This window comes from Engystomops pustulosus, chromosome 4 (genome assembly GCF_040894005.1).
Source record: "Engystomops pustulosus chromosome 4, aEngPut4.maternal, whole genome shotgun sequence".
NCBI lineage: Eukaryota > Metazoa > Chordata > Amphibia > Anura > Leptodactylidae > Engystomops > Engystomops pustulosus.
In genome coordinates, this window is record NC_092414.1 from 54,204,843 (window position 1) to 54,222,565 (window position 17,723).

General features: G+C 44.8%; 1 protein-coding gene across 1 annotated transcript in view; it reads right to left on the minus strand.

Moving 5' to 3' along the window:
* The window catches only part of WWC1 (WW and C2 domain containing 1), a 116,113-nt gene that overhangs the window by 29,562 nt on the left and 68,828 nt on the right, over positions 1-17,723 (minus strand). The window contains exons 7-9 of the mRNA XM_072145956.1: positions 17,121-17,267; positions 9,005-9,078; positions 5,927-6,169 (exon numbers count right to left, since the gene is read on the minus strand). Of these exons, the coding sequence (XP_072002057.1) occupies positions 5,927-6,169; positions 9,005-9,078; positions 17,121-17,267 (464 nt within the window). The remainder of the gene's footprint in view (positions 1-5,926; positions 6,170-9,004; positions 9,079-17,120; positions 17,268-17,723) is intronic.

The window sequence follows — 17,723 nt, forward strand, 5'->3', positions numbered from 1 at the left end:
TCGTTGATGGGGAACACTCTCTTTTTCTGGGATCTAAGGATACCAAACAGCTCATCCTGAATGGATCTAGCTTCTTCCACTTCTTCAATTTTTAGAGTATCACGAATGGCTTTAAGCAATTGGTCTAAGTCGTCAGAGGAAAACAGATATCTGGATTCCATTTTTGAAGCGGATAGAGAAGTGGACGGCTCCAATTCTAGAGAATCCTTAAAAGAGGAATTATCCTCTGAGTCAGGGTCTGATTCTGAGGCACAAATTAGGGCCCTTTTGGGTGGGGGCTCAGGAAGGCTAAGCGAGGCTATAGAGGAGGCTACAGAAGATTGGACTTCTCCTTTAATGAAAGCACGTATCTCTTCCCTAAAGCCTGTTCGCTCTTCTTTTAGAAGGTTATCCAAACATTCCTTGCATACTGGTTTCTTATAATTAGAATTAAGCCTTGTATTGCACATGTTGCATTTACGACAGGCTGATTTCTTCCCATCTTTAGAGGGATCTTTGCTCCTCACTTTCTCTTTCGGCTCCTGCCAAGAGATAAGTGACAGCTTAGTATTTACAGGGGATATAACATATATATGAATAGAGCCCCTGCCCCTTTAATCTATAAGACACTCACAGGGCCTGTAGATTGGGGATCTGATACAGAAGATTCCATGGCCAGGACCTCGCTAGAAAAGATAGATACTTCCATGGGTCCTATAATCATAGGTAAGGGGGGCTTATTCACATACAACAGTACAATATATGCAGAATCAAGTACCTTAACACATCAGCCTAGTATACAGTACCTTATTGGCGTAGTGGTAGGCGATCTAGACCTCAGAGTCAGAGTGACTACCTGCGACCAAACTTTTAAATCTTTGGCGCCGCCGAGCCCCCAAACGTCACTTCCGGTGCGACCGGAAGCCCTGTAGTTCGTGCGCCGCAGCACGTGATCCAGCTTCGGCCATTCAGTGACTCAAATCGTCACTTCCGGTGCGACCGGAAGTACTCCAATGATGCGTCGGAGCACGTGACCGGAGCCACCACGCGTGCTCCGACTTCCGGGTACCCTGGAGCTACGCGGAGTCGAGGGTAGAGCCGGCACAACAGTTCCCAACGGAGCCAGGGAGGACGCGCGATGCGCCGAGGCGAGGTCCGGGAACTGGCAGGTAAGGGTCGGCCCGTGCCTGCAGACTTGTGCTCCCCCCACTGCCCCCCTGGAGGAGGCCTGTGAGGAGAGATCTATCTCTGCTCCCTGCCCTGTGTAGGGACAGGAAGACACTGGAGTATGGATGCCGGGGTGCGGCCTTTTAACTTCTCTGCTTCCTGTCCCTACAGAGGTCAAGGGGTCATCCTCCAGGTGGGCCGTCATGGGGACGTAAGGGAAAATATCCATGAAGAAAGAAATATTGGACGGCACTCACCATTCTTCTAAAATCTTAAAACTTTATGTCATGACCTACTCACAAATATCTGTAAAAAGACATTCACAAGCCCAACGAGACGACCGCCGTTTCACGCTTACTCCCGCTTCATCCGGCCTCTATGCTCACTGCCAAAAAACACATACTTTCTCTTGATGCGGAAGGTATCACTCAGTACACCCTCGACACCATTGGTAGTACCTATTATCACTGTTATCCAATCCTTATGTTTCAAACACAGATGCATGGTCCGCCTACCTTCATTCCTGTAATTAGCCTCTGACGACATAGCGCTACAGCTATAATAGTAACTCGTCGTATTGGGCTAATCTCAGTCATTCGTGACTATTTAGTTGCGGGGATAACTCCTCCCCTAATATACACTCCCTTCCATGACGTTTCCTTCCCTGAAGAAACATCGTTTGAAGATTTTAGAAGAATGGTGAGCGCCATCCGATATTTCTTTCTTCATGGATATTTGCAATATGAACTATAGTATACTACAAAATATCCTATAATCATCTGCACTTTTCATTTCTACAGTGAGACGGAAAAAACAGAAGTATCCGAAATAATGCTGAGACATACGGTAGACTTCAGACTACCATATATAACTGTAGGCACTGGTGCTTAGCAGCTGTAATAGAGCACAGCTTTACTTTAAAAGAGTAAAACTAAAAAGCAGCTGAGTAGCAAGATCTAAGGAAATAAGTACCAAATAATTTTATTAGACTTTAGACTTCTATTTTATGTCAATGTCATTGTCACTAGGGAACCTACCAGGAAGAATCTACCATCAGAAGTAGATGTGATGGTAGATTCCTCCTGCCTGCCTCTGCCCTAATCTGTTATTTAATAATCCTGCAACCTAACCTAACTAGTTAAAAACTTTTATATTATTAATATGTAAATTACCTATAGAGGCTACTGGGACTTGGAGTAACCTTAGCTCCCAGTGCCCGGCCAGGCTAGGCTAGTACATGCCCCAGTAGCCTCTGCAGTTAATATACATACTAGTAATATAAAGTTTTTAACAAGTTAGGCTAGGTTCCAGGATTATCAAATTACAGATTAGGGCACCAGCACACAGGAGGAATCTATCAACAAATCTACTTCTGGTACTGATGGTAAATTCCTTACGGTAGGTTTCCTTTAATCCTGAATGCCTTTATAAGGTATTTGAACATTAATTTTCTGAACTAGAAATCCACGGAAATTCACTTTATTTTTTTAAAATACGTTGAAAAGTGAAACAACTTGCTGTAGTTAACACGCTGTGTAATTAGCTGTACAAAAACTTCAGGTGTAATTAAAATGAAAGAAGGCTAAATGCGGGCACAGATAAACAAGATGAGAACAACAAAGCTACCTTATCTGTTCTTCCTAATAAATATACACATATGAGCAGAAGAGATAATGTCTAACATGAAATGTAGTGGATCACAAAACAATGGCACTAATTTATAGGTAACAAACGTCTATGAAAGTAAATCACAGGATATAAATGTTGGTGAATGCCTCGTCAATGTGTGTCCTGAAAGATAACCGTTATCTATTGTTCTCATAAGTGGCCATTTCACGCACAGCGCCATTACTGAAAAGAATTAACATATCATAATTACACAGGAACCGATAACACCCACACCATAGGTAACTAATAATAAGGGTGTTAGGTTATTGCTTGTGCCTTGTGTTAAATGTTACATGAAGCAATTAAAAGAATGTCCACTAATTAAAATGCTAAAAACACGGAGAGTTACTTTTTACCCTTTTTATTTCTTAAAGAGTCTGTTAAAAATTAGATCATTACATCCCTGCCCATGGTGTTCGTGTATATCTATAAGGGCATTAATGGCCGTCATGGACACCCTTATAAACTATAAGGACAACGCCAGATGGACGTGCCAGAAAGACAGCTATTGTCCTCATTTTCTTTTTACAATTGTGGGTTAAAATAAACAGGATGGTAGCCCAGTTTATGATATTGCTATGTGGATGTGTATTTACATAGGTATTAAAGGATATTTAAAGGGAACCTGTCACCAGGGACCTCATTTTCACTAAAGACAGGTTACAGAAGCCCATCACTCCTGCATTGCAAATATGCCTTTCTGCTTTCTCTAAGCATTTGCATTACTATATATTACATAATATAATTGTGTGTTATAACTTAACTGACATCCGGACCGAATTATCTGTGTAGTCACAGGGGTTGGCTTTGGTTTGGATGCATTTCAAAAACAACATGTGACTTGTCTATGCTGCAGACTGCTCAGCTCTTGGTCCCCAACTTTGTGCTCCTGTACAGCTCCTCCCTCAGTGGGGGAGGGAGGAGCTGTATAGGAGCACAAAGATGGGGGCCAAGAGCTGAGGAGTCTGCAGCAAAGACAAGTCATGTATTGTTTTATGAAATACCTCAAAGTAGACCACCATTGCAGCTAAGCACTTCCGTCTATGGCTACCTGCACACAAACATGGCCACAAACAGCATGGTCCATTTTTGTGGTCAGTTTGTCATCAGTGTGTCATCAATTTCTGTGTAAATATGGTCCATGTGTTATTTGAAGTTCAAATGTTTTTTGCAGAACTGCAAAAATCAAAAGGCAGGCAAATGATGTCACTAGCTTGTCAAAATACCAGAAGGGTCACATGCCCCCTACAAAGTAGCACCCATCCTGGAAATTGTAGTTCCAGTTTAATGGAGCATAGTAACGCCGTCTGTCAGAAGTCATGTCAGTCAATGAAAAGAATGACTGAATAAATAAATTATAATTATATTCTCTAAATTTTGTGGATGTTTTAGACATTCAGTATACACTTTTGCAAAGAAAAATTAAGTCAATTAATTTGTGGTAAAAAATGAGCAATATTTCAGATGAGATGTAGAGCAGGAATGGAAGGTCACCACACTGGGATTCCAGATTTCCACTATGTGCTCTGTGAATGCCTCTCCTGACCTAACCTGTCAGACACTTGTGCAGACATTCAGGCTAGACTGGTACCACTGTGTGCTTTGCTATTTCTAATCTATGTGTCTCTCCCACTAGGTCTGCTAGACCTCAAGACTAAATAGTTAGCCAGGTATTTACAGAACTGTTTCCTGACCCCTGGAAGAGGAATATATGTGCAGTTTATGTAGTTGACATGAATTCCATAGATTCTATAGTGTAAGAAACTGCCTACTTGTATTGTGGACCCTATCGGGTACAAACAGATCTATATACATAGACATTCCTGTCATTTCCAGACCCGTCCATGTCATATCTTTCAAACTACAAAGGCTAATAATGGGACTGGATGGAATTCTTTCTATATACTGTTAGAGAAGACAAAAAACAGAAGACTTCTCCAAGTCTCTTCTACCAGTTGTGTTATTAACTGGTGAGGGAGAAGATTATGGGGCAAATGACAAACTCAGGAAATGCCTGTTGCTTGCATAAAAATTATGGGATAGATGTATTAGCAACCAAATAAATAATACTTAGGTTGGGTGGGACTGCATATAAAATATAAACTATACACAACATCATGCAACTATGTCAATATGGTTGATGTATCTCTAAAAAGTGGAAAGGCAACTAGTTTCAGCAGTGGGATCCCAAAAAGTGTCTGCCATGCAAAAATATTATTGTCATATATTAGTACAAATTATAGTTTAAACTTATATTGTTCCAAAGGACTTCTAGACCAATGAAAAGACATGCGCCATATATTTCACTGGCATAATCTGGGCGTAGGGTGAAAATAGGGCACGTCAGTCAAAATCTGCATAGTCCAACAGCAGATTTTGACCCTGTATTTAACTTGAGTTTTCTGCCATAAAATGCAGTTTAAATACCAATGAGTGAACGTTTTTTCACTGTAAAATCTTGAACAAATACTTTTGTGAACATACCCTATGGACATGCACCTACACTTATTCTAGCTTGTAGCCCAGGAAATTACCGCAATCAAATGTGGCCAAGCTTCAGCGTGCATGGGCACCCTACGTACACCGGCATCCTAAGTGGCTTCACAGTTAAAAAGTCTAACCAAGTCTAATCTATACTCCTACTGTGTTGATTTTTTTAAGATAAATGCCATTGGCTCCACATTCCATATCCCCCACTTTAATTATGGTAATCAAAATAATAGATCAAAGTCTGTCACCAAAGATTTATGAGCCATAGTGATAATTTTATATCCATTTCACTCAAACATTGAAACCAATAGCCCAGAAGATGTTGCGATTAATGATTCAAAGTGTCATTGCTCTTACAGTAAAGAGTCCCCATTTATGATGGCAGTCTACCTTGGTTCTGATTTCCATGTATTATTTTAATTACTTTAGTCTTCCTCTTCCCATTCTCTAATCTCAGCTGTGGTGTATACTTTTTATACCCAGGTGCCTAAAACTGTGTGCTATAATCCATGCATGGTCTACGCTCTTTAGGAAAATCTTGTTACTTTACCTTCCAAGGCGTTGGTGTCTACAGGCTAACAAGCACACAGACGGTAGATTTCATACATATAGTCCCACTTACCTCTCTGTAAGTGCTTTGCTTTGTGTGTCTCTTGCAGCCTGTAAATCTTCTTCTAGTCGCTTCTTCTCCGATTCCAGTCTTTCAACATCTGTCTGGCTCCACTTTCTTGGACTAATAAATCGCATTTCCTTTAAGAGCTCCTCTTTTTCATTTATTAGGATAAGGCGGTCGCGTTCAGAGTCGAGAACTCCAGGCCACGCTTCACTGTCTAGCTTTGCCAGCTGTATCTTAATGTTGGATATCCTATATTTAGGCAAACATTTCTGTTACACTGGGTGCACTAAGGGATACACTATATGCAACATAACTGAGAAAGGGTGAGATTGTATCAGGTGAACAAACAGAAAGGCGCAGCTTAAAACAGAAGAAATGGAAGAAACAAAGTCAGTAGTCACAACAATTAACATTTACATTCACTCCTGTCTTCATGTACTGAGGGAGGATTAGGTTGCGCCAAGACCAAAAATGCTGGTTGCTCTTTATTGTTTGTGTGTTGCTGCATGGCAAGTTTTGGCAGTATGTATATGTGTATATTCTCCTGTGTTTTAACTGGATGATAAAAAAAGGTTTGGGCAAACTTTTCTAAGTGGAAACAAAATATTGAGACCTTATTTTCCAAAATTTGCTGCCAGGAAGATATGTGAGGCCTCCTGACACATAAGATTGCACAAAATTTGTCGTTGAGCTGCATGAAAAGGCAGATATGAAAAGTACCATGTACATCCAGGACCAATTATATCTGAATTTAAAAGATCTTTATCTATGCTCACTGTTGTATGTTTATATAGCCTATGTATCTAAGGTTGGACCAATGGAGATCAGATATTGATGTACTTTAGGCCTCATCCACAATTGGCCGGTGGACATTGGCAGGGGGGCACAGTCACCGTGTAATGACACATACACAGTGCATACACTGTGCCTCACCCCAACCTGACCATGCACAATATAAGTCTATGAGGGCTGGGAGCTGGCCACTGTTTGTGCAGCCAGCTCACAGCTTAAATGTTATAGACGTTGTAAATGTGACTTGGTTAAAGGACCTTAGATGACATCACCCTAGTCACATGGCATTAAGTGCTGAATAGAGGGATGGGACATTGGGAGGAGTAGATGGGAGGGGCTGTCCCAGCAGGACACGCCCCTTTTGATGACCGGTAATATAAGATAATGTTGATTTATGGGAATGTGAGGGAAACAATTGTTAGCTAAAATAAGGTTGTCAGTTAATAGGGCTCTATGGGAACCTGTCACTAGTGGAATTTGTGAAAATGCATTGACAGGTTCCCTTTAAAGAGAACCCGTCATGCAAAATAACCCCTCTAAACTAAATATATTTTCATAAACTGCCATTAGAGAGCATTGCCTCTATCCCTTCATTGTCCCTCCACATGCCTGTAAACCTAAGCAATGAGGTCCTAAAGCTGTATGCAAAGGACCTGTGAAATGTCCAATGAAGCATTAGCATATTCAAGCTGTCCACTCTATTCATGAGTGGGAGGCACAGCCACACCCCCAGTGCTTGACTGACAGCCTGTATAATGATGTGAGGCTGTATAATGATGTGCTTCCTGGTGCTGGTGGCCACGCCCCCTGCAGCCTGTGTGTGCATGTGTGTGTGTATATAGGAGAGATACAGCAGCTCCAGGCAGCCATGTTACAGCAGAACATGTCAGATTCATGTGTAGCTGATGTCTGTGTCTCTCACCTGTATATTAGGAGGATGCAGCATGTCAGCAGATGCAGCACACACACTAGCCATGCTTTACTATACATTACACAAAGACATGAGCAGGGGGAGGAGAGGGGAGGGGGGACAGGGGTGACATCACTGCCTCTGACCACGTGACCAGCCTCATTTACATAATAAAGAATAGATGATTTTACAATGAATAATGTATGAAATAACTAGATAAAGGCTGGGATGGGATCCTTGTGAGCTGCTCCAACAGGTAGAGGTGACAGGACTAGTGGCACAGACCTGATGACAGGTGTCCTTTAAGCTGTGTGTCAGTGTGTATTACCCATGGGATATAACATCGCCACATGGGCCACATTTGTATTGTGATAATGTTTATTATTTCTCTGCTGTGTCAACACTAAGGTCCTTTCCGGTTAACTGTGACATCATTATGTTTATTATCCCTGTTTTGACATCACTGTGTTCATTTCTTCTCTAAGGACATTAATCTTGGGCTTCGTGCACACAGACTGCATACACAGGGCCTTTCACCCCACCAATGTCCATCAAAATGGCCCAGCCGCAAATCTGTGCAGGAATATGACCTGCTCTATAATTTGCGTTGAGGCTCTACCCGTGTGGCAAATACATACACTATCTATACCAATATCATAACACATTTTCAATTGTTAGACCATCATAGCATGTGTAATGAAAGGGGTATACCATAGTTTTCAGGTATTCAGATAGAATAGGTTCTTATATACTATATTGAAAATGACACAATTTGGAGGCTATCCGTAGCTATTTCATTCCTTAAAAAGCCGAGCCAACCAGTGGTTGTTTTGGTTATTGCATAGAAGTACAAAGTACAGTGGTGGAACATGGTATTGCAACTCAACCCCATTCATACTAAAAAGTCCTTATGATGAATGGACCAGGCTCCTTTAAATGCAGTGACCATTTCAAACAGTAGATCGACATGGAGATAATTAAGTGTATATATCCAATGGAACATTTCTGTAATACCCCTTTAACCTTTACTAATGATAAGTCCCAGCCGTAAGATCAATAAATTCCATTGGTTTTAAAGGAACAGCTGTCACTTCTTCACTAAAATCAATGATGGATTCTGTTTATTCTCGGCACACAAGAAGCTACCAGTCTTCTCCCCAATCCACAGCCATGGATGTCTTATCACTTTAAGCTCAAAAAAGGAATTTTCCAGTACACTGGGATAAAATATAAAAAATATACAGAGCACAATCTACCTTTACTATAACTTGGGAACACTTCTAAGAAACTCCAGGGCCCTATGCAACATAACCTGCAGAACTGTTAGCAGGAAACTATATGCGTCGACTAACAACATAAACAGCTGCAAAAACAGCAATTACCTTCTCTTTGCTTCTTCATATCGAAGCCGTAATCTGACCTTCTCCGCCAACTGGTTATTACTGATCACAGCGAGCTGGGGAAACAATAACATCATACAAGTGTATCATGTTCTTTCTGATGTGCTTATCAAGCTGAACAGACTATCAAGAAATATCTTTGTTCTGTCCTCTGGTAATTTTATGCTAAAAACGAGACACTATTGTAACATCTCACTGAGAAATGATGAAGAAGGAATGTCTCTGTAAAGTGTTTCTGAATATCCTGATGCAAGAGGAATAAAGATATTACAAGCCATAAAGATATTTTCATTAGACCTTTACCACTGTTCCTAGAATTCAGCTCTTATCGGACCTTCGCCGATGTTGATACATATTATTAAATTGCAAAGATAAGTAAAAGCTTGACACACAGCGGTATTTTATACCAGAAGAATTAAACAGAAAACCTGTTTTGATATTGGACCCATATTTATAGCAGATTTCGGTCAGATTCTGTTCTGATAAGTATCTTCTGAATTTTCTTTTTTTTAAAAGTATTTATTTTTGCAGTTTTTTGAATTTTTATACAAACATAATAAACAAAACCAGAAAACAAGATTGTCTGTCACATATTTCCTTCCCCCCAATACAGGATTATTATACAACAGCCATGGTAACAGTCAGGTTCTTACTGCGTTTCAAAACTACCTGAGGGATATTACACAGTAGATAACAGCAGATACTGCAGCCAGACATCTTGATACAACACAAATAACTATTGACACATAGACAATCAGTCACACACACACACACACCAGCACGCTCAGTCTCCTTCATCATGGAGAGGAGTATATATCACATGTGATTATAAGGCTGTATGGGGAGTCGCGCACCATCTGGACCAGATGCGATCAAACTTCTGGGGACACTTCCTGTTGGTATACAGAGACCGGTAGTGGGGAATGACACTATTAATGAGTAGTATCCATCTTTTTAATGGAGGGGGCTCCTGGTCCTTCCAGGTCATCACCACCACTTTTCGGGCGTAGTATAGGACAAACCTAAATTTTGTCATAGTGGCCATTGACAACTTCGTTTATGATGCCGAGGAGACACACAGAGGGAGACAGTAATCGTGGGAAATCAAAGTGTAGATTAAGGAACTCCAGCACTTCGGACCAGAAGGCATGAACCCTGGGGCAGGACCAGACACAATGCAGGAAGGATCCGGCTTCAGCCTGACAGCGAAAGCAAAGGTCGTTGGGCATTGCTCCCATGCGGAATAGTCTAGCAGGGGTGAAATATACTCGATGGAGGAATTTAGATTGGATCAGGAAGTCCCTCGCACTCACTACAGATGTGAAGTAGGACAGTTCAACCTCCCTCCAGTCATCATCTGACAGGTCAGGGATATCCTGTCTCCAGCGTTCACAGGCTCTATCAAACGGTCTGGACTTTTGCTCTTGTAGGAGAGCATAGCACTGAGTGAGTGGCTTAGGGAGGTCCGGGGTACTCATCAGAGTCTCTAGTTTGGAGAATTTCACTGTCAGGCTGAAGGAGCCAAATTGGGCTTTGAATGCGTGTCGCAGTTGCGTGTAATGGAAGCTAGCCGTATTGGGTACCGTATGTCTCTCCCTTATCTCGTTAAAGCTGAGTAATTCTGCTTCCGGGGATAAGAGCTGACCTACAAATTTCACCCCCGCCGCCCCCCACATTGTCCAGCCTGGGAGGGAGAGGAAGTGAGAGAGCCACGGATTGAGCCACAATGGAGTCCTAGGCGAGAGAGGGGGAGAGCAGCTCGGTTCTACCAGGGATTGTGCCCTACGCCAGCATACCGCTACCGTACGTAGGGGAAGTGGGGTATCAGATGGGGACTTATACCTGTACAGCAGGTTTGTAAGGGCCTCGTAGGAACCTACCAGGGCACCAGCCAGTGCAGTAGCTGCATTACCCATGTCTATATCTATCCACCACTGGGCATATACTAGCTGGGAAGCCATGTAATAAAGATACAGATCCGGGGCAGCCAGTCCACCCCTAGACTTGGGAGCCTGAAGCAGCGCTAGACTGAATCGCGGAGCACTACTCTGCCAGTAGAAGGACCTGAGAATGCCGTCCAAGCGTTTAAACAGACTCTTAGGAAGTAGTATAGGGCAGGCATGGAAAAGATATAGAAATTTTGGAAGAAAAATCATTTTAAATATATTAATACGCCCGTACAGAGACAGGGGGAGAGTGGACCAGGCTTTTAGGCGCGATTCCGTTGCAGCTATCAGGGGTGTAATGTTTAACTCCGTAAATGCCTGGACCTTGCGTGACACCTGGACTCCCAAATATTTAAAGGTGGACACCACCCGGACTGGGACGGGGAGGGAGTGTACCCCTACATCAGATAAGGGAAAGAGGGCCGATTTGTCCCAGTTAACCCGAAGGCCTGAGAACCCCCCATAACGTTCTATCAGGGACAGAAGGGATTCCAGAGAGGGGCCCACGTCTCCAAGGTATACAAGTGTATCATCAGCATAGAGAGATACCTTTTCAATAATAGTACCTCTAGTTATGCCCTTAATGCCCTCAGAGTGGCGGATCGCCACAGCAAGGGGCTCAATGGCGAGTGCGAAGAGGAGGGGAGATAATGGGCAGCCCTGTCTAGTGCCCCTAGCCATAGGGAGAGTAGGTGAGATGTTAAGATTAGTCCGCACCCTAGCCTTGGGATCGTTATACAGTAGCTTAACCAATGCTGTAAATCGAGGGCCAAAACCCATTCTAGGCAAAAGGGTCCACAAATAGGGCCACTCCACAGAATCAAATGCCTTACAATTGTCTAAGGATAATATAAACCCAGGGTCTGGAGACCGCTCTGCCTCTGCAATGTTCAGGTGTAGTCTTTGTATATTTATGTCAGTTCCCCTCCCAGGCATAAAGCCTGTCTGGTCCGGGTGAACCAATGATAGTATTACTTTGTTAAGCCTTGTTGCCAGAATTTTTGCTAGTATTTTAACATCTGAGTTTAGGAGGGAAATTGGGCGGTATGAGTCGGGAAGTAGGGGATCCTTGCCAGGCTTAGGAAGAACTACAATAAGGGCCTCTCGCATGGAGTCGGGGAGGGAACCGCTATCAAGCGCATCGGAGTACAGGCTGAGGAGAAGGGGGACCAGAGTCTCACAGTTATCCCTATACCACTCACCTCCCAGCCCATCAAGTCCAGGTGTCTTACCGGGGGGCAACGATTGGATGGCCAGTTCCACCTCCTCTGCCGAGAGCGGAGCATCAAGCTCCGATGACTGTGCCTGTGTGAGCCTCCAAAGTGGAAGACTGTCAAGGAATCCGGAGATCTCGACGGAAGAGGCGGACAATCTGGAGCTGTAAAGAGATGAATAGTATTCATGAAATACCATGTTAATGGCCCGGGGTTCTGTGATCAATGCTCCGTTACCATCAATAATAGAGGGAACGGAAGCACAGGGGCGTTCAGCCCGCGATAAATACGCAAGCAGCTTCCCGTTTTTATCTCCAAATTCAAAGATGGACGCTTCCCTGGCTAGCAGGCGCTTGCTGGTGCGCTCCTTCACTACAGCTAGATGGTTCCTCTGCGCCTGAGCCCAAGTCTTTTTATTCCCCGGAGTAGGTTTCTCTAGATAATCCTTTTCTGCAGTCACCAGTACAGCCGTCAGCCTTTCCTCCTGGGCATTTAAGGACTTCCTATGGCCAGCTACCCCCGACATGAATGCCCCCCGCACCGAGGACTTGTACGAGTCCCAGACTAGAAGAGGATCAGGATGGGTTGAGTGTACATCCCAGAACTCGCTGTGCGCTGCCCTAACAGTACTCTGGACCGCTGGGGATAGGAGCCAAGCCGGGTGCAGGCGCCATAAGCGGGAGTCACTGGGGGGGCCTATAAGGAAACTGATGAGCAAGGCGGAGTGGTCTGACGCACTGCGCGGGCAATAGGATACCTGGTCAACGTGCTGCATCATATCAGGGGAGACAAAGGCCAGGTCAATCCGAGAGAAGCTCTTGTGCACAGAGGAATAGAATGAGTATTCTCTCTCTTGAGGGTGTTTACTACGCCAAACATCGGCGAGGTCTAGAGAAGTGAGCCACTCATTCAGACGGGCCGAGCCTGTGTCAAGACCACTTGTACGATCCAAGGAGGGGTTAGGGACTGCATTGAAGTCACCAATACAGAGTATCGGACTTGGAGGCATAGCAGCCAGCTTACTGGATATTAGGTGCAATACAGCTGGATCAAAGGGAGGGGGGACATAAATAGACGCAATAGTAAAGGTAAAGCCCCACAAGGCACAATGTATGATCACATAACGGCCAAAGTGATCCGGTGCTACCTGTATGACCTCTATGGGAAGCGCTTTGGATATGAGTATGGATACTCCCCTAGCGTATACAGAGTAGGAGGAATGGTAACCTCTAGCCACCCAGGCCCGCTTCAGGGAGAGGACCTTCTGACCCGTAAGGTGTGTCTCTTGGATACATACAATATGGGGGGCCTGACGCTTAATGACATCTAACATCTGGGCCCTCTTGAATTTGGAGTTAAGTCCCCTCACGTTCCAGCTCATTACCTTAAGTGAAGACATATTAGCGGAAGGGAAAGGGGTGTGGGGAAGGAGACGTGAGCAACCAAGCATTCATCCTTTCATACCACAGAGACATAGACAGACAGACAACAGTGAGCATAACAAATATAACAGAACTGAACTAACAATCCCAAGAATACAAACCCCCTGTCTAACACCCTAACAGCAGTAGTGTAGACCTAGACCCAATAACAGTCAAATATTAGAACAGTGGTCCCTAACTCAAGACAAACCTACACCATTTGTCCCGGGACCTTCAACCCTTAATGAATAGATGATCAGGAGGTTATTAGGCAGCCATATTTAGAGAGAACCAAGAGGAAATAGGGGAGGGGGGGGGGGGGAAAGAAGGAAGACGCAAGGAGGTAATGGTAGGGGGAGGCGGGGGGGGGGGGAGGTGGGGGGGGGGGAGGGAGAGAATGGAGTGCCATAAATGGCGCACTGGTCAAGATGACCAAGAAGAAAGCGCAAATCAATCACAGGGTACATTTGTGAGGCACGTATAGTATAAGCAAATATTAGAAACTGTAACAGTGATTTGGGACCCCTGGATAACTATTCAGGACTAAGTCCAGCATTGTCATTGCATATCAGATAAAAGGATATGTGAGTCCAGTCACTCAGGAGGTGCGGGCCTTGCAGCTGGAGCCCGTGGAGCTGCATCAGCCCAGTGAAGTGCTTCGGTTGGGCAAGTGAAGAATCGAGTCTTCTGACCATCCACAATTCGGAGCTTGGAAGGGTACATCATGGAGTATTTATACCCCTTGTCACGGAGACGGGCACGGACCTCGGTGAATTGTGCTCGCTGTTTCCTGACGGATGCAGAGAAATCAGGGTAGAAGGACACCCTGCTGTTGGCATAGAGAATTTCTCCCTTGGTACGGACAGCCCTGAGGATAGAGTCCCTGTCCCTAAAGTGCAGCAGCCGGGCCAGGAAGGGTCTTGGATTGCCCCCTGGGGGGCCAGGGCGGGATGGCACACGATGGGCCCTTTCTACTGTGAAGAACGGGGAGAAGGTATCTGCAGGAAGCATATTTTTGAGCCAATTTTCAAAAAAGGATACAGGGTCAGACCCCTCCACTTTTTCGGGGAGGCCGACCACTCTGACGTTGTTCCGTCGCAGGCGGTTTTCGAGGTCATCAGCTCTGTCGATGGATGCAGACATTTGGCGCTGAAGCTCTCTGATCTGTGTCGGCATAGGCCTCTGGACGTCCTCCACCTCAGATATTCTGCGTTCAGTTTCAGTAATACGCTCTTTAGCTTTGTGGACATCGTGTCTTAAAAGAACAAAGTCCTGTCGCAGCTCATCCACCTTGGTAACCAGTTTGGATTGGCATCCGTTAATGGCCGCCAGCACCTCTGCAAATTTCCGATCCAACTCCGTAGCCGCGTCAGACGGATCAGCACCCTCTTCATAGCTTACGAGCTGCGGCGGGCTCTGGGAGCCTTCAAAGAGGGAGGGAGAGGAGTTTGGGGACCCCTGAGGAGAGCAGGGTTGTGTGCGGGAGAATCTCCCTAACTTTTTGGCAGCGTTCGACTGTATCTGTGCAAGAACGGCTTGGGATGTGGAGCAATCCTGCGCGTCCAGGGGTTCCAGGGACTGGAATGGAGGATCTTCATGGACGGATTCATCATCCGATGGAGGCGCAGACACCCCGGACGCTGTTTTGAGCATTTTAGCCGTCCTCCTCCGGTTACCCATGGCGTCTGGGCAGGGGGGGCCAGTGATAAACAATCAAGGAGCCTAGTGTCCAGTAGTTAGCAGAGATACAGTCCAAACCCACGTGGAGTATTGCAGCGGCACTGCAAGGGTTAATATAAAACAGAACCCAGAGCAGGGGATCACTGGGAGTATGGAGGACTCAGTGCTGGGCTGTATAGCTTGGGGTCCCCAGGGCAGAGGTGGGCAGCAGCAGGGGAATTTCTTCCCTACCTGGTCCTGGATCAGTCCAGCAGTGTCAGGGTTAACCCTGCGCGCCTAGGCCTCAGGCAGCGCAGGGGAGTCCGCAGGATGGCGCCTCCAGCAGGATGAAGGGCTGGCTGGAGCGCTGCCACAGTGCCCTCGGCGGTGGGAGCGGCGTCCAGGCAGCCAGAGGCAGGAGAATCTCCCCGGCGGTCGGTGCAGCAGCACCGGGCGGCTAAGAGCGGACCGCCGCGCGGGTCACGTGGTCGGCCGCGGCGAGGTACAGAGGAGCGGCGCGGAGTCCGTAGCCGCCTCCAAATCGGGACCGGAGGACAGCGGCAAGCTTGTGGGGCACCCCGGAGCTGAAGGGGACAAGTATAGGTGAGGGATGGCTGCCTTAGGAGGGAGATGGGGTGTCGGGTCCCGGGAGCTCCGCGGCGCACGTCTCCTCAGTCCGGCATCAGGCCACGCCCCCGTATCTTCTGAATTTTCAATGGGGCACATGCATCATTAGTCTGGCTTTGTCCGTCTGTTTTTCTTGGCTTTTCTGCTGGTCAGCGGTTTCCCTTATTAATACATGTGGCGTATGGTCTTTAATGAACTCGTGACTTTTTAAAACAAAAAAAGTTGCAATCAGTTCCAAGCTAATCTGTACGCCTGGGCGTAGATTCAAGTGATAACTCAGGGAACACTGCAGAAAACTAGACAATGGCAAACTCTGAAAGGCGCAAAAAAAGTCGCTAATGAGTACAAGCACCATGAAAAGTCTGAAAAATTCAAGAAAAAGGCAAACCAAATGTTTGATACATGAGCCCTTATAGGAGTTTTTGCGTGGAATGTGGCAGAAAATATGACATTTCACTTATTTTCACAAAAAGACTCTCACTAAAGACCAACTAATTCTAAACCAGATAGTTTTAATCTGACAGATATTTTTCTTGCTGGAACCCAACAAACCTGATGCATATTTGCAGCGACTTTGGTTTAACTGTATTTGGTTGGCCCCATGCACATCCTCTCAAAATCCAGACTACAAAAATAATCAGGCTTAGACATGTTTAAGTCTTACTTTTAAACATCTACATAAGAATTGCTGAGGTCGGTCCATGAATCACAGACCAGACCTTGCACTGGCCTGAACAGACTAAAGTGCCAGATATGGAGACTCCAAGCTCCTCTGTGGTGTTCCAGTCCCGAACTGTAATCATGAGGGGTCTCCTTGTCTCATAACTGCGATGCTCAGAGTCCCGTCCTTAGCACTTTAGACGGTCCATGAAATCTCACAGACTCACAGACCGACCACAGTATGGCTTAATATACGTCTTCACCAGATGTTTTATGAAAGTGTTATCACTTGCTGCTGTATCCAGTGACAACAAATGGCAGGTATTTACTAACATTTGATATATTGCATTAGATATGGCACCATTTTATTCTTCTGCGCTTTACAGACATTGTCATGTCCCTAGTAGGACTCACAATCCAAATTACCTATTTATATTAGGAAACCCATACAAACACAGGACGAGCATACACACAATATCTAATTTTTCCCTAACCAGGCCAGAGTACTAACCAGTGCACGTTGCTGTAAGGGGAGGTTAAAACTATGGAAAAACATAACAGTTTTACTTACATTTCCGGAAAGGTCAGTCTGAGAACTAACATTCTGGTACTGTCTGGACAAGGAAAGACTTGAGCTATTCAAAGATAGCTCGCTGGACCAAAGATCAGACTGAGAGCCTTTGTCAACATGGAAACCATTTTTCAACCTGGCAAGGCTCTGGAGAAATAAAAGAGGATGTCAGTGAATTTTATTCTCTACTAGAGTACAACATTTAAGATGACATGTCTACAAATAAATAGATGCAAGTTTATGAATATATCTATTACCTGACACAGTACTTATCAATATTATTAACTGAAGAAATTATACTCTTATTAGCAGTGCTATACCCTTAGGCCTCTTACAAACAAACATTTTGGACCATGTACTCTCCATTATTTCAATGGAAAAAACAGTGGCCCACATTTCCTAAAACAGTGCAAACTGAATTATGTGCAGTTTGCCTGTGTAGTTTTTCGATGGTGCCAAATTCAGGATTTTTGCCTCCCGTTCTTCATGATTCTTTAACATGGGGCGTGCAACTATAACTACCTGATTTTGGTTGAATCTGATCACATCCAGGTGTAGCCATACATAATAAATTGTGAGATATTTAGAAAGGCTCACACCCAC